Here is a 26,322-nt window from a genome sequence, read left to right as displayed (position 1 = left end):
ACTCTGACTGAATTATTTTGCTTAGCATAATGACATGTAGTTCCAACCATATTGTTGGAGATGGTGAGATTTCATGCTTTTTCATTGCCAAGTAGTATTTAATTGTATTTTTGAAAAATTTTTTTAATGTTTTTATTTATTTTTGAGACAGAGACAGAGCATGAGCAGGGGAAGGGGAAGGGCAGAGAGAGAGGGAGACACAGAATCCGAAGCAGGCTCCAGGCTCTGAGCTGTCAGCACAGAGCCTGACGTGGGTCTTGAACTCACAGACTGTGCGATCGTGACCTGAGCCAAAGTCGGATGCTTAACCAACTGAGCCACCCAGGAGCCCCATGATTGTATTTTTATGCCACATCTTCTTTATGTATTCATCAGTAGATGGACATTTGGGCTCTTTCCATAATTTGGCTATTGTTGATAGTACTGCTATTAACATTGGGGTGAATGTATACCTTTGAATCAGCACTTTGGGATCCTTTGGATAAATACCTAGTAGTGCAATTGTTGGGTCATAAGGTAGCTCTATTTTTAATTTTTTGAGGAACCTCCATACTGTTTTCCAGAGTGGCTGCATCAGTTTGCATTCCCACGAACAGTGCAAAAGGGTTCCCCTTTCTTTGCATCCTTGCCAACATCTGTTGTTTCCTGAGTTGTTAATTTTAGCCATTCTGATAGGTGTGAGGTGGTATCTCATTGTTTATTTAAACTCATAATTATTTAAAGTAACTATTAACTAATAAGATTAAGTAGTAAGCTATTTATGTAATTTGAAGGACCACTCCTCATCCAGCATTTTAAGATAGTATATATTGAACTGATGATACCTGCCATAAAAAAGGCACAAAGTAGACAACCTCCATTTTTTTCTCAAGCTATTGCAAATGAAAAATTACATATTATATTATGATCTAGAATCATTACTCCTAGAAGTTATTTTCTCTTAGAAAATTCATGATAGACAAAGATGAAATAGATTCATACTAATTTAAGAAAGGTTTTTTTTTTTATCTTCATGACGTAGATAAATATGACAGTAAAGAAAAATGAGATACTTCTAGATCAAATTTCAAAGCAATATGTTCAATCCAGATTTATATAGATCACAGAAACTTCCCAATGCACAGTATAAAAGGAATCATCTGATATCCACCTTTCATGAATGCAATTTTTATTTTTAGTGATAGTCATGATGAATAAAACTTCTAGATGTTTTATAGAATGTTTTATACTTTCTATATGTGTGGTTCAGAGTCTAAGACTCATTAGTTAAGAACCAAAAAGCTAAGTAGAGTACTGGGGAAGTAGCTAGAAAGTGCTGTCATGATTCCCAAGACTAATATAAAGAACAAAAATCTGTAAGGAGGTGTTTGGGCATTAAAGATGATTTGCCCACGACTACCATCTATCTCTAATGGTAAATAGTGGATGGGTGGAAACTCATTCTCCCTCCTGGCCTATATCTTTTTCTCCATTTTTCTTTCATATCAATTCTACATACACAATACAAGTTCCATTGCATATTTAAGACGTTTTTTTTTAGTAACATGAATGACATAGTGCATATTCTATAAAATTCATCTGGCATAAAAATAAACTTGAAAGGGGTGGTTTTCTGCTGAAAGCTTCATTTCTTCAGCTGTTTCCTCAGGCTCATTGGCTACCATTATCTGTTCTTTTGTTTAACTTTAGGTCATATATTTCATTTCTCTGAATACCTAGTAAGATTTTATTCTGTGCTGGACATTGTCATTTATACGTTAGAAAGATGCTGGATTTTTATATGGTTTTTAAGCTTGTTAATTTTTGTCCAATAATGCAGTTAAAATACTGGTATTGCCTTGATGTAGAGTTGGCTTTATACTATGTAAGTGCATATATGTTAATGTCCAAGATCATATCTAAGTTCTTCTCACTTGACTGAGCTAAACCTCCAAAACTCTGTCCCCACCTTGACCTCCCAGAATCTTATCTAGGTTTTGATGTAGATATAGTTCAGGTAGGCCGAAAGTAGATTTTATATTAGAGCAGGCCTCAGCAGATATTTTCTAGAATTGATCACATAACAAATACTTCACTCTTTGCAATCTATATGGTCTCCATTGCAGGTACTCAATTCTACCATGGTAGCACAACAGTTCACAATACATAAATAAATAAAGGTGGCTGTGTTCCAATAAAATTTTATTTACAAAAACAGGCAGTGGGCCAGATTTGGGCTTTGGGTTTTAATTTGCCAACCACTGCTCTCGTGCATGGCTGTTCCTTTGTTGCCTATGGTGTGTAAATAAGGCTTATGAATGTGTCTAGAATGCTAACATCCTTCTGCAAGGCTCAATCTCTGATGTGGGTTTTGTTCTGCTCATATAACATTATTTGTGATTAGCCTTGTGTAATATATCACCCTGTGTATGTGCAGCCCATTTCTCAGCCAAGGATTTTCAGGAACACTCCCACAAACTGATTTTTGGAAGTGCTGCCCTTGCTTGCCTCCCTCTATCTCTGCTCCTTTTCCCAGTACACAGTAGGCATTTAATCATCCCCAAACTCTGATCTCTGCCTCCACAGCTCGGTGCAATTACAGTGATCTGCTTGGGCCACAGCCCTTGCAGCTAGGTCAGGAAATTGCCCTGAGGCAAAAAGTCTGGTATAGTGACAGTTCTCACGCAGTGAGTTTTCCATATTTCCTGGTTCACAACCTGACATAGTTAGCTTATAGTTGTTTATGGACAAGGACTAGACCAAGACCAATTACTGTAAGCAGAAGATTGGGATCTTTTATTTTTAAATGACAAAATATAAATATCTAACAAGAATTTAATTAATGAAAAATCAATCTTATTTACTCACGTTAATGAAAATGCAAAGTTCATTTGATTTCATGTGTGGTTTGGTTGAGAAGTTTTCATTCACCAGATCCTATAATACATTTATTTGCTATTTTCTATGCTCTGCTTTCTTCTCTAGGGCAATTTTAGCCTCATGATGTTCTCGTTTTCTAGAAATGAGGCTATTAGAACTTAGACGTAAACATCCTTATACAATATTACCAAGAAAAATTTAAAAAAATATATGCTGTTTATTCACTCTGATAAAGAAGAGAGACTCCTTTCATTCCAGAAGTCACCAGCATATATCTTCTTGTCTTTGACATGCTGTTAATTAGATGCTCAGGCTGTCATAACAAAAGACTGCCATAACATAAGCCACAGACTGGGTGGCTTAAACAACAGAAATTTATTTTCTCACCATTCTGAGGGCAAGAAATGTGAGACTAAGGTGCTGGCAGATTTGTTTTCTTGTGAGGGCTCTCCCTGGCTTGCAGAGAGTGCCGTCTCACTGTGTCTTCACATGGCCTTTACTCCAGGTGAGCATGGAGAGAGATAGGTCTCTGGTGTCTCTTCTTCTTATCAGGACATCAGTCATACGGGATTAGAGTCACCCCTTTATGACCTCATCTCACCTTTTTTACCTCTGTAAAAGGCTTGTCTCCAAATCCAACCACGTGGTGGGAGGAGGTAGAGTTTCAACATATGAATTTTAGGGAAATAAAATTCAGTCCAGAACAACTAGAAACATAACTGATTTATTTCAGAGTATTTTCAGGGACTTGAACTGGAACTCAGCAACTAGATGTGTTGGTCCAGTAAAGAATTTAGTGTGTATTAATCCAGAACAAACCATTTTCTGAAGCTTAACCACATATAATACAAAACTTTTAACCTGAGTTCTAAATAGATTTCACAAGGTATTTTTTTTTTATTCTTTGCAATGAATGAAAGATGCTTAAAGTAAAAAGGGACATTATAGAATTTACTTAAAAAGATTTGCTTTTTTTCATTTTACAGGCCCAACAACTTACTGATCTGGAACGAAAATTAGCTGTGGCCAAAATTGAGCTGGAGAAAGCAGCTCTTGACCGGGTAAGTTTACATCCATGAATCATTACAACTTCAGTTTTAGCAGCAAAACTAGGGTATACCTATTGCTTCACTTGATTTATTAATGCATTTCCAGATGCCATGCTTGGAAGACGGTTATAGAATTCATGAGTACTTGATATTCTCCTGGGAACCCAATTCTTTCCTTGTTTTTGCTGCTACAGTAAACTGACTCAAGGTTCAGCCTTGTGAGTTCATGGCTTCATTTTCCACCTTACTGGTACATTTGTTCTATAATACTACGAATAAACATGCTTGAAAGCACCAACAAAGATGCCATGCATTAACTCTGGTTGAATGAGTTATGAAACAAATGGAAGTAGTCATTGACACTTTTTATTTTGGAAATTTTAAATCAGAGTTCTGGAGGTAGAGTCATGAATCAGGAAGGTAGCTGTCCTAAACAAATCTGTCCCAACCAAGATAATGAAAGTGTGGGTGACTGTCCATCTTTAGGACAGCTTTTCTTAAACATAATTCATTGCCATGACACCTGCATTTTTAAAGTTCACAAAGTTGTGCTGCCATCACCACTAATTCCAAAAGATTTTCTTCACCTCTTTTCACCCTACCTATTTCATTTTGGTTTTATTAATCTTTCATTGTGTTACGATTATGTGTTGCCAATAAACCACAACTCCAATATGATGTCTACCTGTGCTTTTCAGTACTCTTCATATGAGAGATACATGGAGACTAGGCCATTGGCATATGGAGAGGGAAACGTAGAGGAATAAATTGATTCTATAATTCAGAATTATGGTATCTGGCAACATTTCTTAATGCCTCTCTTTTTTTCACTTTTAAATCAAGTTTATAAAATTATGGTAAGTAAATATTCCTTTATTCTATAATTCATTCAGAACAAAAGAGTAGAGTTATTTTAAAATAATCTCTTTGTTTCCTCACACCCATTTATCAAATACCCAATGCAATTTTCTGTAATACTTAGGTCATATATCTAGCACATGTTAATATAGGAAACTCTGAATCTGAGAAATCAGTCATAGCATTTTAGACTTAAGGAGACAAACACCACATTATTCTCCATCAAAATCTTGGAAAGTAACAGGGCTATCCAAGAGTAATCTGCATTTTACTAGGCCTTCAACATATCCCCCTGAGATCAGTTCTTGATTGGATTGGAATTATCAGCCATCATTCTGTCTAACATTGGAAAGGTAGACCCTTTCTTGTGGAAGATATCATCTGGGGAATTTTTGGTTCATTTATACACAGTGTTTGACATGTAGTGAAAGCATTCTAGACATGTGGAGAGGGAATACAATCTGATCAGTATACAAAAAGAAAACAAGGAAAGCGTAACTGGAACTGATTCAGAGACTGAAATGAGAAAACAAAAATTTTACAAAGATGATGTGTGTGTGTCACAATAGTGGAAAGTAATCAAAACAGAAAAAAAAAGATAAAATATTTCACTAGACTCAGAATCTATAAAAAATCAGGTAGATATTCTAGAATTAGAACAATATAATGCACATAATTAAGACTTTAATGCTGCTCAGTAGAAGATTGGATGATTGGACATAATAGAACTGAAGACAAGTAAAATGTAAGGACAGTTAGTGTCCAATACCTTTACTAACATAGAGAAGGTACAGATAAGTGGAAAGCAAATAGAAAGAGAATAAGAAATGTATATCAATTAAAAAAAAAATTAAAGTATTTATAACTGTTGTCCAAGAAAGAATGACAAACAGAAGCAATATTTGTAGGGATAATGACTTAAAAATTTTCCACATGGAAAATTATAGATCAGTCCAAGAGACAGATGTCACAATCCTAAATCAATATGTAAACAGCAATATTCCTTTAAATTGTGTATAAATTTTTAAAAGTACACTTAAGACCCATGCACTTTTTTCATTATCTTCTATATTTCACTGCAATTAATTAACAAAAGGTACTTAACTTCAGAAAATTTTAAATGTGAATAAAAACAATGAGATGTCATCTCAACACCATCAAATTGGTAAAAATTAAAAAGCCTGATAATACCAAATTCTGATACACTAGTGGTGGGAGTATAATTATTAAATCAGTGTAAATGTATGTATCCTAGAATTTGCACTATCCCTATGTGCTTGGAAACATGCATAAAACATTGAATACAATAATGTTGGCATTAATAGCAAATTGACATAATTTAAATGTTTACTGTTAGAATTAGCATATACATTTTATATATTTTCCATACTTACATTTTCAAATAGTAATCAAAACTTAATATTAATGAATAAATATAAAGACATTTATATCAATATTTATACATCTGTAACATATACTGTTGAGTAAAAATATTCAGAATTATATATATAGTATTCAACAATTGTTCAAATGCACAAATCACATTTTGTTTTGATTGTATATCAGATAAATAGCTGAAGTAGAAAAATACATATCAAATTCAAGGACCCAATTGCCTTGGGGAAAGATGGAGTAAAATAACACTAAGAATGCTTTAAAATACTTCTACTAATAATTGTATAAATTCTCTAGTAATTGTATAGACACAGATAAATAGTCTTTAATTCATATACACACATGTGTATTGTACATATTATATACATGCATCATGTTGTATATGCATTGTATATATACGTTAGATACATATAATACATGCCATGCGTGTGTGTATATTACCAATATGTATATGCATGTTTCATATGTATTTTATAAAATTATAATAAATACCATATGTGACAAATATATATAATAAACATGATGCTTTTTAACATTTAATTCAGATTGATATTTTCCTGATATTTGTTATATTGTTCTCTATATACCCCTGTATTTTTGAAAATAAGTTACATTAAAAAATAAAGAAAGTGTGCTATCTCCTGTCAAGAGCTTTCCATTTTGGAGATCACAGCATAGCAACCATTTTATTTTAAAAAATAAACAAGTAAGATGATTATAGACTTGCTTTGAAATAATACACTGTATACATTTAGCAGTTTTCTAAGGAAAAGAGGTTGCCTTCTAGCCACCAAGTTAAACTATGGGTGTTTTGATACAGGATAGAGTAGATGGACTATTTCAGGCAGATTCATTGTAGAGTTCTTAAGGTATCTCCCTTCTATGCAGTAGCTGTGAAGAACCAGGCTAAAATTCTACTTCCCAGGTACTTGGGTCTCACGTAGGCATTACCACATATGGCCAAAAACAATTACATAGCTAACATAGCTAACTTTTCAAACAGGATATCCAGAAGGTATTATACTAACAAATTAGTAAGGGCATTTTGTGAATTCTAATGATATTGCTTCTTAAGGTTTAGATCTTTGACAATGAGGCTTTTGAATGAACAACTAGATATTGTAACAACTCCATTCCTTTGTGATTGTCTTATTTTGTGTTTTTCCGAGTATTTAAAATAATATTTAGTAGTTTTGAGGAAGCCTGCATGCTATTTTGTAAGTGAGGTCAAGTATAATTCATGTTACCAAGATTCCAGCTTTATAAGATTGTTTTTTAATTTATGAAAAAAGAAGTTTATACTAATTTATGTTAATGTATGTTGACTATATCCAACTCATGCTATAAAATACTACTTTTTAAAAAGGGAAAAAAGTCTTTACAGAGTTGAGAGAATCAGAAAATCAGAATACATATGATCCTAAAATTCAACTAGACAATTAAAAAAAAATTTTTTTAATCCTTTCTCTGGACATCCCTGCCACAATCTCTGTAACATGCTTTATGTCCTGGGAAGACACTGGATTCCTATGACCCTGAGCCAGTCCAGCCTCCTCTAAGTTTTTAACAATTCTGTTAGAATGTTCTCCCTTACGTTAAATCTTTTCCCTGGTTTGACTTCAAATAATCCACTTAGTCAGGTTTGAAATGGCTACATAGGTTTGACATGCCAGTCCTGTGACTACCATGCAGTAGGATGTATGGGAAACTGAAAACATGTATGAATCATGGTCTGGGATTCCACACCTCTCACATTTCATTGGGCACCAAAAATTAGGAAATAATTGTTTGCAGAGCTAGGAGGTCTCCAAAGCACAGAGAATGAATATTTTAAGTACTTGTGGGTTGTATAAACTGGTATGGTCACATCATACTTCATGGGCAAATTATAATTTGGCCTTAGTCACAGAACCCCAGGTTAACGTAGTTTTTGTGGTTTTTTTTTTCCCACCTTTGTCTTATCCATTCTATGCTTTTCTCCACCCCATCTCTATCCATTCCCCTTAGGTGTGCCTAGCTCACACCGTGCCACAGTCTGGATTCAGCAGGAGAGGCTTGATATTGCAGTATTTATATAAAGGTCTCCAGAATCAGTCTACCTGTGTTCAAATCATAACTCTTCCACTGAATGACCATGTTCAAATTCCTCAAACTCCTTATGCTTCACTGCAAAATGGAATAATAGTAAAACTTACTTTATAAGGGTAGTGACAAAACCATATGCATCCAACAAAAAAAAAAAAAAAAGTACTGAGAACTTTTGGCATATGGAAAACCCTCAGTGAGCATAGTAATTATTAATATGAGTGAGTGAGATCATAGACACTGCCTCTCTGTGGTGACAGGTTTTTCTCTGTAACCTTCAGGATCTTGTCACTGTTTTTGCTACAGTAAACTATAAATGCATTTTGTATTACTGGAGGTCGGTTTCAACAAATCTCTTGTACCGTATGTATGAGGCTCATAAACTGCAGTCATAAAGGCCGGTGGAAATGCTAGCTCACTTCAAAATGGATAAAAAGTACAGTTTAATGAAATTGCTCTCCACCTCTCTCCATCATCTTTATATGAGACTTTTTTTTTACTCCCTTCAGTTGCCTAGCACTCAAGAATGTTATATCTGGGCTTCAAATAACCTTAAATACCTCATAAATATTATCAAAACACCTTCACACTCTAATGTGGTTCCCACGACATGTTTAATAAAAGAAGTTTCAGTTTACTATCCCAATATACACAATAATAATCTCAAGATCTAAGAATCAACCTTGGTTTTGCAAACAATTATTTATTTGGCAATATCTTATGAATTATCGTTAGCCTCAGCTACTGGCCTGTAAAAAAATAAAAGCTTTATGGTATGGAAATCTATCTCTCAAACTTTCCTATTAAAAAAAAGTTTCCCTTGCGTTGGACCCTCACAAAATTTTGCCCAGGAAAGCATACTCTATTACATTCATAGCAAAGATGATGCACGTTAGGCAATCTTCAGAGATTCCCAGGACTAAGTAGGAAAAGAAGAGCAAGTCCTCTTGCCATATGTGTCTGACGCATAGCAGGAGCATAATAGGTCGTTATTGAGTAACTAGATAAATGAAGATACAATGTCGTAAATTAATGAACAAGCTATTTATCTCTCCACCTAGAGCAGAGAATCAAAACGGTCAAAATGGCCTTACAGGATTCATAGAGTTGATTTCATGGCAGAAATAAAAGTTAAGGCGAGAACATTTGGATTCACAGCCCTTCGTAGTCTTTGCAAAGCCAGCAGTCTATATTGCACCCAGATATCTCTGAGGACCTCACACCTTAATGTAAATGAATTAAGAGGGGCATGAATAATGTCTTGTGAATTTCTGTCTATTAGGAAGTGAGAAATTAGAGGCACAGTTGTCCTTGCAAGGTATATCTTGTTCCCAGGAAAAAAAGCGCATTTTTCTGAGAAGAGTCCTCCTATAGACACACACGAAATTGCCTTCTAAATCTCCCACCATGTTAAGATCATCTGTGTACACAATAATTTCTTATCAGCTTCACATACTATATAGCACAAGCTTTAATGTCCAAAAGAATACTTTCTTTATACAATATACAGGATAAAATGAGAAATATTTCATATTTTCTCATGTAAAACAGCACCAGCCTATATCCTCTGGAGGGTTTGCCTTATTTACTAAATGAGCAAACATTTGTTGAGTTAGAAACTGGGATGCTTTACTGGCCATCAATGAAATTAAATTATAATGGATATAGATAAAACACTAACCATATAAACAATAAGGTAGTCTGCAATGACAACAAGGCTCCATAGGACTTAATGTAAGAAATGTGTCAGAGACTTTAAGGAAGGGGTATTCAGGGACTGTGTTTCCAAGAAGATAAGATGTGAACTGAGAGAGAAATTTTAAGTGGAAGTTTTCTCGTAGATATTTGGAAAAGCGGTTGTGTAGGCACAAGAAACAGCAAGTGTAAAGGCTCTAGGATACAAATTCGTTTGGAATCTTTGATGGGCTATAAATAAAAGGCGTTGTGGCAATCAGGTTTTTTTTAAGAAGTTTGCCTTTTACTATCATGTGGCAAAACAAAGTGGGAAGAGGGGTCTGGTGCAATGAGAAGAAAAGCAGGGCGAAAACAAGACTGCCCTTAGGAGGGAATAGGTTGTAAGATCCTGGGCAAAATATACTTTATACAGTTTACATCGTATTTCATTAGGTGACATACTGTTAAGGTGAACTTCAAAATGAACAGTAGCCTTCAATTTCAAAACAGACTGCATCCAGCAGTATAAATGAAAATATAATGATGTTGTGGTATAAAATCATTTTCTGAGTCCTGCTCATGGAACTGGGTCAAGGCCAAACCCTGTGTAGTATCCTTAACAGTCTCTCTTAAGTCAGAGAAACTAACTAGGAAGATGTTTTTATGGTAGACAGCTGAGCAAATGAGGACAGGGTGGCTCACAGCCCACTGGGGTGTCTGGCAGGAAAAATCTACAGTGTAATCAAGGAGCAGAGACAGAATCTAAGGTAGCAGGTCAAGTTCTTATGGTTCAAAAAAGAAACAAAATCAGGAGGTAAGAGGTTAGGAATCGGTTGAAACAGAAGAGCAAAGATAGTCCTACTACCGTGGCCATGAAAGGTGGTGAGCTGGAGGTTGTGTCATTGTGATGTTGATTCTGTCACGTCAGGAGACCTATGCAAACAGATGAGATTCTCACACCAAGTTCGGATCATTAAAAATATAACATATATGTACCTCTCCCCCCCCCCCCCCCCCGTATTGTTCTAGTGGAAATTTTATCTTGCCTGAACAGCATTTGCTGGAAATTGATGTTCTAAGCTATTAACTTGATGCAGTTTATTATATAATTTCAGCATCCAAGTTCAGCCATTACTCAGAAATTAGTTTGCTGTGATGAAGTATACCTTAGGCCTGTTATAGATCCAACTTTTTTTTTTTTTTTTTTTTTAATTTTTTTTCAACGTTTATTTATTTTTGGGACAGAGAGAGACAGAGCATGAACGGGGGAGGGGCAGAGAGAGAGGGAGACACAGAATTGGAAACAGGCTCCAGGCTCTGAGCCATCAGCCCAGAGCCCGACGCGGGGCTCGAACTCACGGACCGCGAGATCGTGACCTGGCTGAAGTCGGGCGCTTAACCGACTGCGCCACCCAGGCGCCCCTAGATCCAACTTTTATATACATAGTGTATTTAGAGGGTCCAAGGTATGAATGCAGTGAATAAAATAACCATCATTCCTTCCTGCATGATCTGAGGTGATTGAAAGTCTACATTTCAGAGGCTCATTAACCTTGAGTCTGGGCCCAAACCTGCTGACTCTGTCATATTAGCTCTATTTCCATTGTCTTGCTATAATATGTGAGACAGAAAACATATGTAAATTATTAAGTACTACCTGGAATATTTCACTTCTGACACAACACACAATGCCATCATCTTCTAGTCCATATTGACGGAAAAAAAGAGTCAGCCGAGATTATAACAAAGCACCAGTAGGGAGAGAAATTTGAACGATTATTTCATTTTTTTTTTTCATTGAGATAGCTTGTCACTCTCCTTCCTTGACATAGAGAAACAACACTTTCACTTAAGTGTTTAAGTCGTTTATTCAAAACACTTTCTGGCGAGCCCCTTCTAATGTGTCAAGGATCATGATAAGTGCTAAATACACAGTTTTGAACAAAATAGTCAATTTATACATGTGTGTGTGTGTATATATATATATATATATATATACATGCATAAAAATTAAAAATTAGAGATAAATTATATGAAGAAGACAAATACATGATAGAATAGAAAGGAGAAAGGAAAGAAAGTAATGGGGTGGAAGAAGGACAGGAAGTTAGGGGCTCAGGCGAGCAGACAAAAGGGACCATTTTGAGGAAAAAGGTCATCATTCAACTTAGCCATGTCCTGTCCACTTAACAACATTCCTCCATCCTAGTTCTTATCAGATTTTTATGCTGTCTTAGGTAACTTGTCAGGGAAATATTAATGAGAAGAAAATACACATTGGTTCTGTTTCTTATATATTTCCAAGTTGCTGCTCTTCTTGCTGCTTTGTTTTGTTTTTAATCTCTTGCTATCACAAAATAGATGTCTTAACTGATGTTCTAGCAAGACATTCTTTCTCGTCTTCAAAAAAAAATCTTGTCATGTACCACAGAAGAGTAGGAAGCTCAGAGGGAGACCTTGGGAAGGATCTACACCATAGAACAGGAAAGAGGAGCAGATGCTACATGGAGGTGTATTCCTGGCATAGTGTATAAAAGACAGTAGATTTTTGAGGAGTATGCTACCTTACCGGGAAGACAACAGACTTCGCCATTCCACTGATCCGTGCATACACTGCATGTGCCGTCTCCACGTGTGCCAGCTTGTCCAGGGATCTTGACCCCAGTAACTCATCTCTTCATCTCTCTTGCCCCAAACACCACATCTCATGTGTTGAGACGGATGATTATGTAACATATTCCTATTTGGGCCTACATCCATACCCAAAATTATTCCTGAGTTACCATAAGATTTCTAAAAGTTGTAGGTCTCTATTTTGGCTCTGGGTGTGGGGTCGGGGGGGGGGGGGTGGGTCTCTCTGTGATTTGTACTCAGCTTTATATAATTATTATTTTTTTACTCTATCAACTTTTAAAAATATTTTTAGCAGTGGAATCTGGTGGTAAGATGGGAGTTACAGATAGTTGTCTACATTAGTTCGGTCTGCCTTGTGATACAAACCAGAAAAAAAAAAAAAAGTCTGAAAACCTTGAGCTTTCATTTCTTTAATTAAAATAGTAATAATGATACCAGTTTCACAGTTGTTAGAAAACATAAACTTATTTCTCGCATGTGAAAGAGTTTGAAATACTGTGATATCCTATGCAAATATAAGAAAGTGTAAATTTTATAATTTACAATCACATCAGAGTAACAAGGCCCACTTAACAAGGCCCATAGGAAGTAAGAGTTTTATTAGAAACAAAATTTGTTTTCTCCAATATGTGGAGAAATTGAGTGGTGCTGCAGGCTAATCCGAGAAACACAGGGGCCTACATTGCCCCTGTCAATAATTTGTAGTAAAAGAGATTAATATTAATAGAAAGATGGCAGGTTTCTAAGGACATTTTCTACTTGAAGATGACCCTAGCATACATTGCCTTGCCAGCAAACTATCACTATTGAAATCATATCCATTCAAGTAACATGTCTCTCAGTTTCAGTGTTCAAAATATATCATGAGACACAGCTCCTAAAAACAGACTGTGTGTGCATTAAACAGCATGTCATAGCGGAATTTAGAAGTTAAGCAATTACATTTGAAAATTGGTAGGCATTTGTGTGGGGAATGAGTGTAGGCTAGGAGGACAGGGAGAATCAAATCAAATAAAATCGAGGACCACCAGAACCACATGTTAACAGTTGTCATCTCTCTCGTTTTTTCCATAGGACTCACAGCTGAAAGCAATGAAAGAGACCGTCCATCTCTGCCTGTCGACTGTGTTCCGTAATCAACCGCCTCCCCCTTTGAGTCTAGCCAGGACAAATCCAACTCAGATGTCAGTTCCCCCTGGGACAATTGACAGTATGATTCCTGATGCAAGGACAAAAATCAAGGTACGCTTTAGTCGTGCTCTGAAAGTATAATCAAATAATACACTGTCTTTATATTTTATTCTATGTGATCAGCAGAGTGGATCCAAGTAAAGTATCAAATTCACTGAACGATTAGGAAGTAAGTAGAAGTTACTAACCCTTTGTAATGTCTTTGTGGTCACTTGGAGAACATTGGAAGACATCATTTTTTTCTAGACAGCCAGTTGTTCTTTAGGCAAGATTACATAACTGTAAAATAATCGTCATTATTATTCTAAAATCTAAAATGATTTTAAAATAATATTTTAAGAGCATTTTATTTATAATAACTATAATCGCTTAGTATTATAATTTAGTACATTTCTCATTATACAATTTAATTTTATGTTACTTAATAATATCTTAATGATGATAATTATTTTATAATTTAAAATCTCCTTTTTTAAAGGTCTATTTATTTATTTTGAGAGAGTACATGAGCAGGGGAGGGACAGAGAGAGAGGGAGAGGGAGAATCCCAAACAGACTCCCAACATGAGACTCAGTCCCACAAACCATGAGATCACCTGAACTGAAATCAAGAGTCAGACGCTTGGGGTGCCTGAGTGGCTAAGTCGGCTGAGCATCTGACTTCGACTCAGGTCGTCTCAAAGTCTGTGAGTTTGAGCCCCACGTTGGACTCTGAGAGTTCAGAGCCTAGAGCCTGCCTCAGATTCATTGTCTCCCTCTCTCTCTCTGACCCTCCCCTGATCACTGTCTCTCAAAAAATTAAATAAACCTTAAAAAAAATTAAAAATAAAGTTGGACGCTTAACTGACTGAGCCACCCAGGCACCCAAAGAAAACATCTTATATCACATACCAGTATGCACCAGAAGCTTAATATGGAAAATACTTTCTCTTGGGCATAACCATTATCATTCCAAAAGTAGATCGTTTTTAAAAAAATTAAGTCCATAGTTTTCAATGCTTCCTACACGTGAGACTCACTTGAGATACTTGTAACAAAATCCTCACCCTTGGGGCTCCCCCCAAACCCATTAAATTATTTCTGGTTGGGCTCTACTCATCAGTAGCTTCTAAAAGCTCCCCAGGAGATTTTGCAAACAATTGAGTTAAGCAGAGCTTCCTCCAACTCTGCACCACCACACTCCCTTGACAGGGCAGGGGGCATTTGTTGCTTTTTGTTTCAGTTGTCAGAACCTCCTATTTACAGGCTCCCACTTAAATAAATCCTGACAATCTGAAAGAGTTATTACAGAAAGTTTAGTTTCAGGCAGTATATTTGAGAGTGCCGGTTCTTTAATCACTTGCCTTAGGACCACTTACTCTTACAATGAGTATTCTAGGCGCAGCTGGTGGTCAGTTGGGTAAGCACCCGACTCTCGGTTTTGGCTCAGGTCATGATCTCACCATTACTGGGATGAGGCTCTGTCCGCGCAGAGCCTGCTTGGGATTCTCTCTCTCCCTCTCTCTCTCTCTCTGCTCCTCCCCTGCCCGTGCACATGTGCACATGCTCGCTCTTTCTCTCTCTCAAAATAAATAAATAAACATTAAAAGCCCAGACACACCCGAGAACCACTGATGCAATTACACAGTGACGTAGTACATTTGGAGCTTTTTTTTTTTACTGCTTATTCTGATTCCCTACATTTGGATTAAAAGAGGTGTGCACAGATGGCAGGTTAGAGAAATATTATTTTCTGAATCAAAAACAAGAGAAAAATCTAATGTTTTTAGCTGTTATCAAGGTATGGACTGCACAGATTTAGTCTGTATAATCTCATGTTTCTCTGTCAAAAATCATTTCAAGTATGTATTTCCATTTAATCTTATTCTAGCTTCATTGTATACCTATGGATCTCTAAAATGTTTAGGCCAATATTTTTCTTTATTTTTTCCTGCCTCTGAAAACTCTAGGTCTAAAGTGTTTATTTACTTAAACAAATTCAGGAAGAAAGTTGCATAATAATATATTTTTTATGTTTTGGAAAAACCCTGAAGAAATTCACTGAAACTGGTTACTGGTAAAATGCCCAGCGTCTCACACAATGTTACCCACCCACCAGGAAGCCACACTCTACTTCCTTACTGTTGGTCTAAGGGAGGAGCAAAGGTTCAGCCTTATTAAGTCTGATAACTTTGGGCAAAGCACTTTGTAATTCTGTGGGCACACAACACTTGTCTCCAACTCAAAATATGTTTGTTTAGGCCCAATTAAAACTGGGCTCTCTATGACCCTGACTGTGTGAAGGAAATTACTGATTGTTACTTACCTGATTTACTATGAATAAATGTAGGTCCTGTCATTGAAATAAATAATAAATATTTATTATTTCCCTTGGCTTGTCACAGAAAAAGGTAGGAAGCATTTAGATGAGCCTGGTTTAGGAATTGCTCATTTCTCAAAAAACAATAACAGAAAAATCCAATTGCTTAAGATAAAATTCAGTAAATCTAAGTTGATGTATTGTAGAGCATTCTAGTTTATGGATTGGCATTAAAAGCTTCTCTACGGTTTCTGGTTTGTCCTCATTCTTTATCTTTTCATTAGTGGTGGAGATTGTACTTTATGTGTACTTGGGGCTTAATCTCTATGCAGGCACCTCAGATAACATTTTAAAAATCCTGAATGGTATGATGTCATATGGGGTGTATATAAGAGAAACCCTTCAGTCATGGAACCTTTTCTCTATATATATTAAAAAGGAACTTAAAAAATTTTTTTAATGTTTACTTATTTTTGAGACAGAGAGAGAGAGAGAGAGAGCACAAGTGGGGAGGGCAGAGAGGGAGACACAGAATATGAGGCAGGCTCCAGGCCCTGGGCTGTCAGCACAGAGTCTGATGCAGGGCTTGAGCTCCTAAATCAGGAGATCATGACCTGAGCCGAAGTCAGACACTTAACCAACTGAGCCACCCGGGCAAAAATGGAACGTTTAAATGAGGGCATTTAATGGGTACATCTTCAGAGTTGGCTAACTGCAGCCACGGGGACATGGTGATGGTATGCCTGTATAATTGTGAGAGGCTCACATCACTCGCCCTCTCTATGCTTCAGTTTCCTCAGTGCCTAGCAGAGTGTTGTTGTGACATGAACATTACAAATATGGGCTCCTAAATGTCTTACTTAGGCTCAGGTCATGATCTCGAGGCTCGTGAGTTCTCTGCTGCCAGCACAGAGCCTGCTTCACATCCTTTGCACCCCCCGCTTTCTCTGCCCCTCCTTTTAAATGTTTTAAATAAACATTAAAAAATAAAAATAAAAACAAATAATCCCCCCGTTTCCACGATTTATAACTGGTCTCATCTACTTCCATTTGGTTTCTTAAATCTTCAACTTTTGAATGCTTTTTCCTGAAATCTGTGAAACATTTTCAAGTAAGCTATTTTCAACTTACATCTGGAAACAGACAAAATGCCCCCAACCCTCCCCCCAAAAAATGTCATTTTATTTTATTTTTCTGAAAGAAGATTGATAATTCAGTCAAAATTGTCATTGTATTATCCATGTGTGTGTATATGCATATGTGATTCATACATACATACATATATTGTAATATACACATTATTACAATAAATGTAATATACACATTATTACAATAAATGTAATATACACATTATTACAATAATGTAATATACACATTATTACATTAAATATATATATTGTTCGCTGTGGATTTTAAAAGCACAGATTTCATTAGGTGGGAAGTTCAATATTACAAGAATCTACTAGCAAAAACCTAAAAAATAATTAGTGTGTTGATAACCTCCACTTTTTTAATTCTGGAGGATGCCTTTATATGTTTCTGCTGAGAACACTCAGTCAGGTCAGTCAGCCTCTTTTCCTTCATTATATTCTCCATTCTCTGCTTCTCTCTAATCTGAGTGAATTTTTTCTTGACCCTCCAAGTTAAAATTACTTATCTCTATTCTCAGTGGTTTGATAGCACAGTGTTTATCCCTCATAGCTCTTGGTCATACATTGAATACAGTGATGGCTACATATTCCTCTCTCCTTAAAGGAAACGACTGTGCTTTAGCTCCATGATTTGCTCTACATTTGTCAGTGTCCAGACTGATGTTTCTACAGAATTCATTTGAAATGACACTTGCTGTGTTTCCAGCCAGTTTGGGCTGTTACCACAAAATGCCGTAGACTAGGTGCCTTAAATAACAGACACTAATTTCTCACAGTTCTGGAGGCTGTGAAGCCCAAGATCAAGGTGGTCCCAGATTCAATTCTTGATAAGGGTCCTTCTTCTCTATTGTAGACAGCTGCCTTCTAGCTAAGTGCTCAAATGGTCTTTCTTAGACATGTGTGAATGGGAAGAAATCTCTCTCTCTCTCTCTCTCTCTCTCGCTCTCTCTCTCTCTCTCTTTATATTCTTTATAAGGGCACTAATCCCAGCATGAGAACCCCACCATCAGGACTTAATCTAAACCTAATTACCTTCAGAAGGACCATCTCCTAATACCATCATATTGGGGGTTAGGGCTTTAACAGGAATTTTAGAGGACACAAATACTCAATCCATAGCAGTGCTCCTCTTCTTGTATATATTCCTTATTTGGAAGTTAGAGAACATATATTATTGAGTGCTCATTATGGGCTTATTATTCAATTAAATTGTTTTCCATCTGTAAGACAGGCCTGGGATCATCATTGGGGATGCAAATTTGAAATCACACAACCCTGACCTTTTGGACTCTGAAGGCTAATTCTCTGTAAAGAGAGAGGGGAAAAAAATGCAAGGGGTATGTGGTAGGTCAGGACTTTGTTTGTTTTTAGTATTTAGAATTCAATAGCTTTCATTAAAGATAAAAACTAAGGAGACTTGGATTCAAAAGCACATGAGATTATGTCTTTGTTATGAGATTATGTATTTTTTATGTAGAAAATGTTCCAGCAGAGAGGCAAAGAGCAAAGGTTCAAGCCAGTAGCTCTGGTCTGCATTTGAATAAAATAACTCTAAAGTGCAGTGGAAACAAGCAAACCAGTGACGCTCTATTTCATTGATCCATGCAGGAGATGACGGTGATCTGATCTAGGGTGCAGAAATGGACACAGGGTTCCAGAGCTAATGGGGGCATAGAACTGCTATATATAAGTGGGATCCATAAAGGCAGGAAGTGAAGAACACTCAGTGCTTGCATTCATTCACTGTGATGCAAAAGGCAAGAGGAGAACTCAAATTGGTTTGTTTTTCAACATGCTAAGTGTTTGAGGTCTCTCATGCAATCAAATGTCTATATGCAGCAGACATTAAACATTTGAATCTGAAATTTAGGGAAGACATCTGAGTGCAAATAAAGGATTTAGCATTATCACCGTGGATGGCAATTAAATGTTGGAAGTAGATTAAGTTGCCTGATAAGACAGTGTGGAGTGAAAACAGATGAGAACCAAAAGGACATCAGAGAAGAGACATGACTTAAGTATGGTTTTATGTGTAGTTTAATAGTGGAATGTTTATGGTAAAAGAACACCTCTTACTTTTCATTGGGATATCCTCTCTTTATTGTATACATTTGGGCTGAGGACCATGACATTTTCATGCCATTTTTACCAGTACAAAACAACAGAATATGCGAGCCATTTTGTACATTTAGAAATGTGAATATTCCATGGCTCATATCTGCTTTTAAAAGCTAACTGCTGGGGCGCCTGGGTGCCTCAGTTGGGTGGGCATCTGACTTCGACTCAGGTCATGATCCTGTGGTCTGTGCATCAGGCTCTGTGCTGACAGCTCAGAGCTTGGAGCCTGCTTTAGATTCTGTCTCCCTTTCTCTCTCTGCCCCTCCCACACTCACCTTCTGTCTCTCCCTTTCTCAAAAATAAATAATCATTAAAATATTTATTTTAAAGCCAACTGATAAATTTTCAGAATTTGACCTAGTCAGCTCTTAAACCACAGCCCTTATTAAATATTAATTATATACACTTACAATTAAGTAAAATTTACTATAAGCAAACATGGTAAATACCAAAACTACCACATTATGATATTATCTCTTTTCTTGAGAATATTATGTCTTTTGGGTCCAGAGAGTGAAAATACTACAGCGCTGTGCCACTGATACCTTTCCAATTCATATCCAATAAATATCAAGTTGATAGATTGAGAAGTGAGTAGTATTTATGCCATTGAAATTGACAAACACTACAAATCAGGGTTCTTCTAACCCCAGAGTTAGTAAATAACACTAACCGTGTATGTGTGAGTGTGGCTTATGTGTTGGTGCGTTGAATGTTTAAGATAGGTCTACTGGGCCTCATAATATACAAACAATATGTGGTCAACATATTTATTTTTGTCTTCTGCTTGTGTGGTAGAGCTACATGAATACTAAGTGCTCAGTAAAGGCAAAATAGTTATTTTTAAAAACTGCTCAATTAATGACATGTTCTGAAAAAAACTAACAATTTTTATGTATTTATTATACTGTTTCCCATAATTATTTTCATCTTATTATAAAGTATTAAATGTGACTTTGTGTAAGTTAGGAAATATATAAGTGTATGAGGAAGAACAGGAGGCATATTACTAAAAGGTCTACTTTTAGGTGAAATAATATGAATTACTAATACAGCAATGCCATTGGTGTTTACAGTTGCATGATATGGAGGTTAAGAGCTAGGATTCACTTTCCGTGGAGGTAATGATGTTTGCCTCTGAGCGTTTCTGGGAACATTAAATAAGATGAGAAAAATGCCAGACACAGGCCTTGGCATGTTGGTCAAAAACAGTTCCCAGCCTCCTTCCTTCCTCTCTCCTCTCCTCTTCAGGGCTGATGTATCTGCATGCAGTACAGGAAGGTCTCGGCTTCTCTCTGCCTTTGTCCCTCTGTAGGGATGATCAGGAAGGTGTACATGGGCCCTGCCTTCACTGTGACTCCAAGGCAGTGTGCCTCTTGGGGACTTCTGGGTCGTTCTCACCTCCCCACCATGGGGTCATCTTCCTGGTCCAAAACTCACCAGTTACCACATCAGGGCAGAGACCTTCAAAGGGAGAAAACGTTTGTTTTTCTGTCCCACGTGTTTCAGCCAAGACCCTTGATGTTTCAAGGGGACTGCTGCCCGTGTAAAAGGCTGCACTTTTCATCAACATCTAAGAAATTTAATATAATAAAATACATAACATGAATACAAGGAAAATTATTATTTTTTTTAATGTTTATTTCCTTTTGAGAGAGAGAGAGAGAGAGAGAGAGAGACAGAGACAGAGCATGTGTGGGGGAGGGGCAGAGAGAGAGGGAGACACAGAATCCAAAGCCCACTCCAGCTCTGAGCTGTCAGTCAGCACAGAGCACAGCCCGGGGCTCGAACTCATCAGCTGGGAGATCATGACCTGAGCCGAAGTAGCTCAGGTTAGCTCAGGTTAGCTCAGGTTAGTCGGTAGCTACCCAGGTGCCCCGGATAATTATTTTTTAAACAGAGAGCTAAGATTCAGAAGTCATCAGACCAAGTAAAAATCTTTTTTCTGCAATATTCTAACTTTGAAACCTTGATCATATTACTTCTCTGAGACTAATCTTCAATATGTATAAAATACGGATAGTAACATCCCCAGCCCTACAGAGTTGATATGAAGATTGAATAAGAAAATTCAGTATGGCATTCAGCATATGTAGTAGTGTCTAACACTGAGAAAAAGAGTAAAGGTATGAAATAAGTATTATATCTAGAAACTAGGATAACATTTGGGGAAGATTCAAAGAAAGTTTTTGAAATAGAATATTACTTTAATTAAAAAAAAACCATGTACCTTGTTTTAGTGTTCATATGTGAGTATAAGATACATCGATACATGTATCCCAATGAGTGTAACTATAGTTTTTTTTTTTAGCATAACAGTATGGATGAATTCTCACAATACATTTTTTTTATTTATTTATTTTTTTAACGTTTTATTTATTTTTGAGACAGAGACAGAGCATGAACGGGGGAGGGGCAGAGAGAGAGGGAGACACAGAATCGGAAGCAGGCACCAGGCTCTGAGCCACCAGCCCAGAGCCCGACGTGGGGCTCGAACTCACGGACTCCGAGATCGTGACCTGAGCTGAAGTCGGCCGCTTAACCGACTGAGCCACCCAGGCGCCCCCTCACAATACATTTAATGTCAGTGATCATAATAGTAAATGCCATGAAGAAAGGAGAAAATTGAAAGGCAGCAGAAATGAAAAGCAATTCAGATAAGCAATCCTGATAAAATATGAAGAAATTGTGTTACAAAAATCCATTATTTCATCCCCACCCCAGGCGGTTACCACCTTCTGTCTTTTTCTTTCCATGCAACTCACTGCCTTGGATTTAGCTGCAGTTTACATTGGTAAAGGTCACCACTGTGGTATCTACTTAATTGGACAAGGATGATTTGTTTTTTTGTTTTCTGTGGGTTTTTTTTTTCTAGTTTGTTAGAAATGCCAAAGTCATTCTAGGGCAACAGTCAACAGTGACCCTATTCTGCAGCTTAAAGGCATCCAAGCGAAAAATGTATTCTGTTTGGTGCCCGGCAGTTTAAAGCAAAGTGGATTTGTATTTCCCTCTCTTTTGCCAAAAATCTGTTGCAGTGCAATTTCCAAGAACTCTCAAAGCAGTGCACCTGGAATCATCAGAAGACCAAAGGTTCTCAACCTAGGCTGTATTTTTAATCATTGGGAGTTTCACTGACACCTGAGTGTCAACACTCAGAATTCTTATACAATCCAGCAAAAGAGCAGACTAGTTTGGGTATTATTCAAGGCTCCCCGATTATTCTAATTTACAGCCAAGTTTAAGAACTGTTAAGATCCTTACTCTGAGAATGGGGAAGGAGTATAAGAATTAAGCCTGCACTTTGCACGCGCTTCCCTGCTTCTAGAAGAGATTTCTCAACCAGTTCAGAAGTTTTACACAGATCTGTTTTCTATCAGTTGTCTGTCATTAGCTACCCATTTAGTTACCTTAACATCTACCGGTTATTGGTGGTTTTCCATGCTACAGAAATATATTTTGTATCTTGTGTCTAGGTTATTGTAAGGATAAAAAGTAACATATAAGTCTAAACCATTTTCGTCAAATTATAACATTAGAACTCGGGAGTTTTGTTTGGATTTCATTTTTGGTCCTAGGAGGTCCTAATGGCTTTTTTGATTACTCCCCAAGAAGATATGGCATATATGTGGCAACAAAGTTAATTTTAAGTTAAAAATACATCATAGTTTACATGTTATTATATGAATATACATGTTATGTGTGCCCAGAAATATTTGTAAAATTATGTTATAAATTATAAGACATACTTTATCTGGTAAATATAAAAATTTAACCAACAAGGAAGCTTTGACGTATTCTTTTCAGTGCTGGTGTGCAGGTTTGTACCCTGCAATAGGCCAAAACCAAATCCTCGTTAGCTCTCATTAATACTTGATGCTTGATACATATACAATGAGAATATCACTTATAGAAATAAATTAGTTGAGCATCTCTGTGAACTTCTTTCAGAGACATTTGTTAGAAACATGAGGATATAATTCATTTAATTCATTTAAGCTGTTGTGGTGTAAATCTCCTTAACTCACAATATTACATACACTACATACTTAGCACATTACCAAAGTTACAAGAGAAACTGGACTACCAGGACCAAAGATATTACAGAGTGCATGAAATTCTGACAGTGAGAGCCAAGGTTTTCTTCAGAAAGGAGTGGTTTTCTTTAGAAAACCATTCTACTGAAAGATAACATGAGAAGAGAAGTAATTTAAAATGCTCAAGACTACTCCTGAAACAATACTACACTGTATGTTAACTGCTTTGAATTTAAAAAAAATACATTAAAAATGAATAAATAATAAATAAAATGGAGCATTCCTCAGCAATCAAAAAGAATGAAATCTTGCCATTTTCAACTATGTGGATGGAATTAAAAGGTATTATGATAAGTGAAATTAGTGAGAGAAATATACAAATATATGACTTTACTCATATGAGGAATTTAAGACACAAAACAGATGACCATAAGGGAAGGGAAGCAAAAATAATATAAAAACAGGGAGGGGGACAAAACATAGGAGACTCATAAATATAGAGAACAAACAGGGTTACTGTGGGGGTTGTGTAAGGGGGGAGCTAAATGGGTAAGGGGGCTTAGGGAATCTACTCCTGAAATCATTGTTGCACCGTGGATGTAACTAATTTGGATGTAAATTTAAAAATAAATTAATTAATAAATTAATTTAAAAGAAAAGAGTAAATTAAATAAAATGTTCAAGACATATTAAATGCAGATTGTGGCTCCAAGTTGCCATCCAGGGTGCTGAGTATTATAGGATATAACAACTAGTTCCCCAACTGGGGAATGATAATCAAGACAATCAACACCTCCCATATTCAATATTCCACTATTTTCTCGCTACCAAAAATAACCAGCCTATGATTTCAACTCTTTAAAAAAAAACACACACAAAATGGGATGAAGCAGAATTCTCTCCTTCTTAAAAATGTTTCTAGAGCTGTAGAAATACTTATATTTATGAGATACCTATTAAAAATATTCCTCTGGATTGTATCAGAAGAGAGACAGGGACCACTGGTAAGATATGGGACATGTTGCTAATTGGACTCAGGTTTTTTTCTCTCCTGCTTCATCAGAGGCTGAACCCTCCTTGTTTGTAGTTTCTCCACTTTCTGCCAATAAATCTTCTTCAGTTTCTTGGTCAGACATTTTCAACAGTTTTTGCCTTTTGTCTGCACATTTTTGTCTGAATATTTATCCTTTCCTGCTGCCTTTCCTGCCTTTCTTTCCACTTTTGCAGGAGCTTAGATGACAAGTTCCCCTGATGATCTCCTCCCAGGCTCCTGTTTCACTGCCCCTTTGGCAAAGCCGATTTTCTAATGCATCCTGGTGGCAGCAAGGCAGGGGCCATGTGCTGGGAGCCATATTATGACCAGAAACTTCATGAAGCTGCACTGCTTGGCCTCTACCACTCCTCATGTTGCCACACAATCTTCTGGGACCCACAGTGGGAGAACCAGAAGACTGGTTCCATTTTGTATTTCTATATTTTCAATAACATTTTTAGACACTCATAAAATAGTAATAACTTTCATGGTGCCTCCAGCATGACAGAGCTTATGTTATTTCAAAGGCATTTTAGATTACCTTCTAGTTACCACTTGGCTATTCATAGGTAAGACAAGCCCCAATATACCCTCCATTGATTATCAATGAATGCAAGGGACATTTTGTCTTAGACATTAAAAGTTATTGTCCAACTTTTCTTTTGCCCTTTTAGATGCAATAAAAATTACTAATCCCCAAAAAACTGCATCTACAAGAGATATTTCCTTATTATACTTTCAGAAGAAAAGGATATCTGTAATGAATTTAATCAGCTTGCTTCATTTTAAGTCAATAGTACTTTTCTTTTTCTCCAGGAATTTTTTATTCATTTATTTTTATATCTCCCAGCCACTAGCAATCTACTAAAAGTTTTTTAACAAAGGAAATGTGAAGAAATTACAATTTTAAGAAGATAATTCCATTACAGGCATATCTCAGACATATCGTGGGTTTGGTTCCAGACCACTGTAATAAAGTGAGTCAAATGAATTTTTTCGTTTCCCAGTGTATATAAAAGTTACGTTCATGCTATGCTGTAGACCACTAAGTGTACAATAGCATTATGTCTAAAAAATGTACATACCTTAAGTTAAAAATGCTCTGTTGCTAAAAAAAAATCAAAAGATAAAGAGACTTGAAAAGCATACAGAAAGAACCCATTACAAAAAATGGAATAGTGATTACCCACGATGTAATAACCATTAGGCCAACGCCCGACTTTTCAAAAGCAATGATGGAAGCCAGAAAGTAGTGGAAAAATATCTTCAATAGGCTGAGATCAAACAACTGCCAATTAGTCTATACCCTTTAAGAACTAGGGGGAATAAAAATAATTTTCAGACAAATAAGAACTGAAAGACTTTACTACCAAAAGAGCTCACAGAAGGATTTTAAAGGAAGGATTTTAAAGGAAGGATTCAGTTGCAAAAGAAATGTGCTCAAAGATATCAGTAACATGTGGGCAAAATAAAGCAACATTGATTGTAATAATTGATTACATTGATTGCAATGTAATAAAAATCCATGGTTATAATTGGCCTAAAACACCATGATAGTAGCTTATAAGTAGTGAGAGGGTGGTCAGAATTAAAACATTCTCGTCTTTGCATTTTCTGGAAAAGTAAAAATATTGAACGATGGCACACTCTGACAAGTATTCACGTTAAAATATTCTGAATAACCACACATCCATAAAAATACTTTATTGCTAAAAGATGCTAGCCATCAAAAAATAATTCTAGCCATCATCTAAGCTTTCAGCAAGTCATAATCACTGACTACAGAGAACCATAACAAATATGGTAATTATGAAAAGTTTTGAAATATTGTGGGAATTACCAAAATGTGACACATTGATAGGAAGTGAGCAGACGCTATTGGAAAAATGGCGCCGTTAGACTTTTTTGATGCAGGGTTGCCGCAAACCTTCAGTTTGTAAAAG

At 36.4% G+C, this 26,322-nt stretch overlaps 1 protein-coding gene across 5 annotated transcripts in view; it reads left to right on the top strand.

Moving 5' to 3' along the window:
• Positions 1–26,322, top strand: part of LUZP2 (leucine zipper protein 2) — a 505,584-nt gene that overhangs the window by 413,902 nt on the left and 65,360 nt on the right. For all 5 annotated transcript variants that reach the window (XM_086677799.1, XM_086677798.1, XM_086677797.1 and 2 more), the window contains exons 8-9: positions 3,846–3,920; positions 13,629–13,796. In XM_086677799.1, coding sequence (XP_086533925.1) covers positions 3,846–3,920; positions 13,629–13,796 — 243 coding nt within the window. The remainder of the gene's footprint in view (positions 1–3,845; positions 3,921–13,628; positions 13,797–26,322) is intronic.

Source organism: Puma concolor, chromosome D1, assembly GCF_028749965.1.
Source record: "Puma concolor isolate L17-30 chromosome D1, mPumCon1.1.hap2, whole genome shotgun sequence".
Classification (NCBI taxonomy): Eukaryota; Metazoa; Chordata; class Mammalia; order Carnivora; family Felidae; genus Puma; species Puma concolor.
Note: the sequence above shows the minus strand (reverse complement) of the source record. Positions and strands in the feature narration are given on the sequence as shown.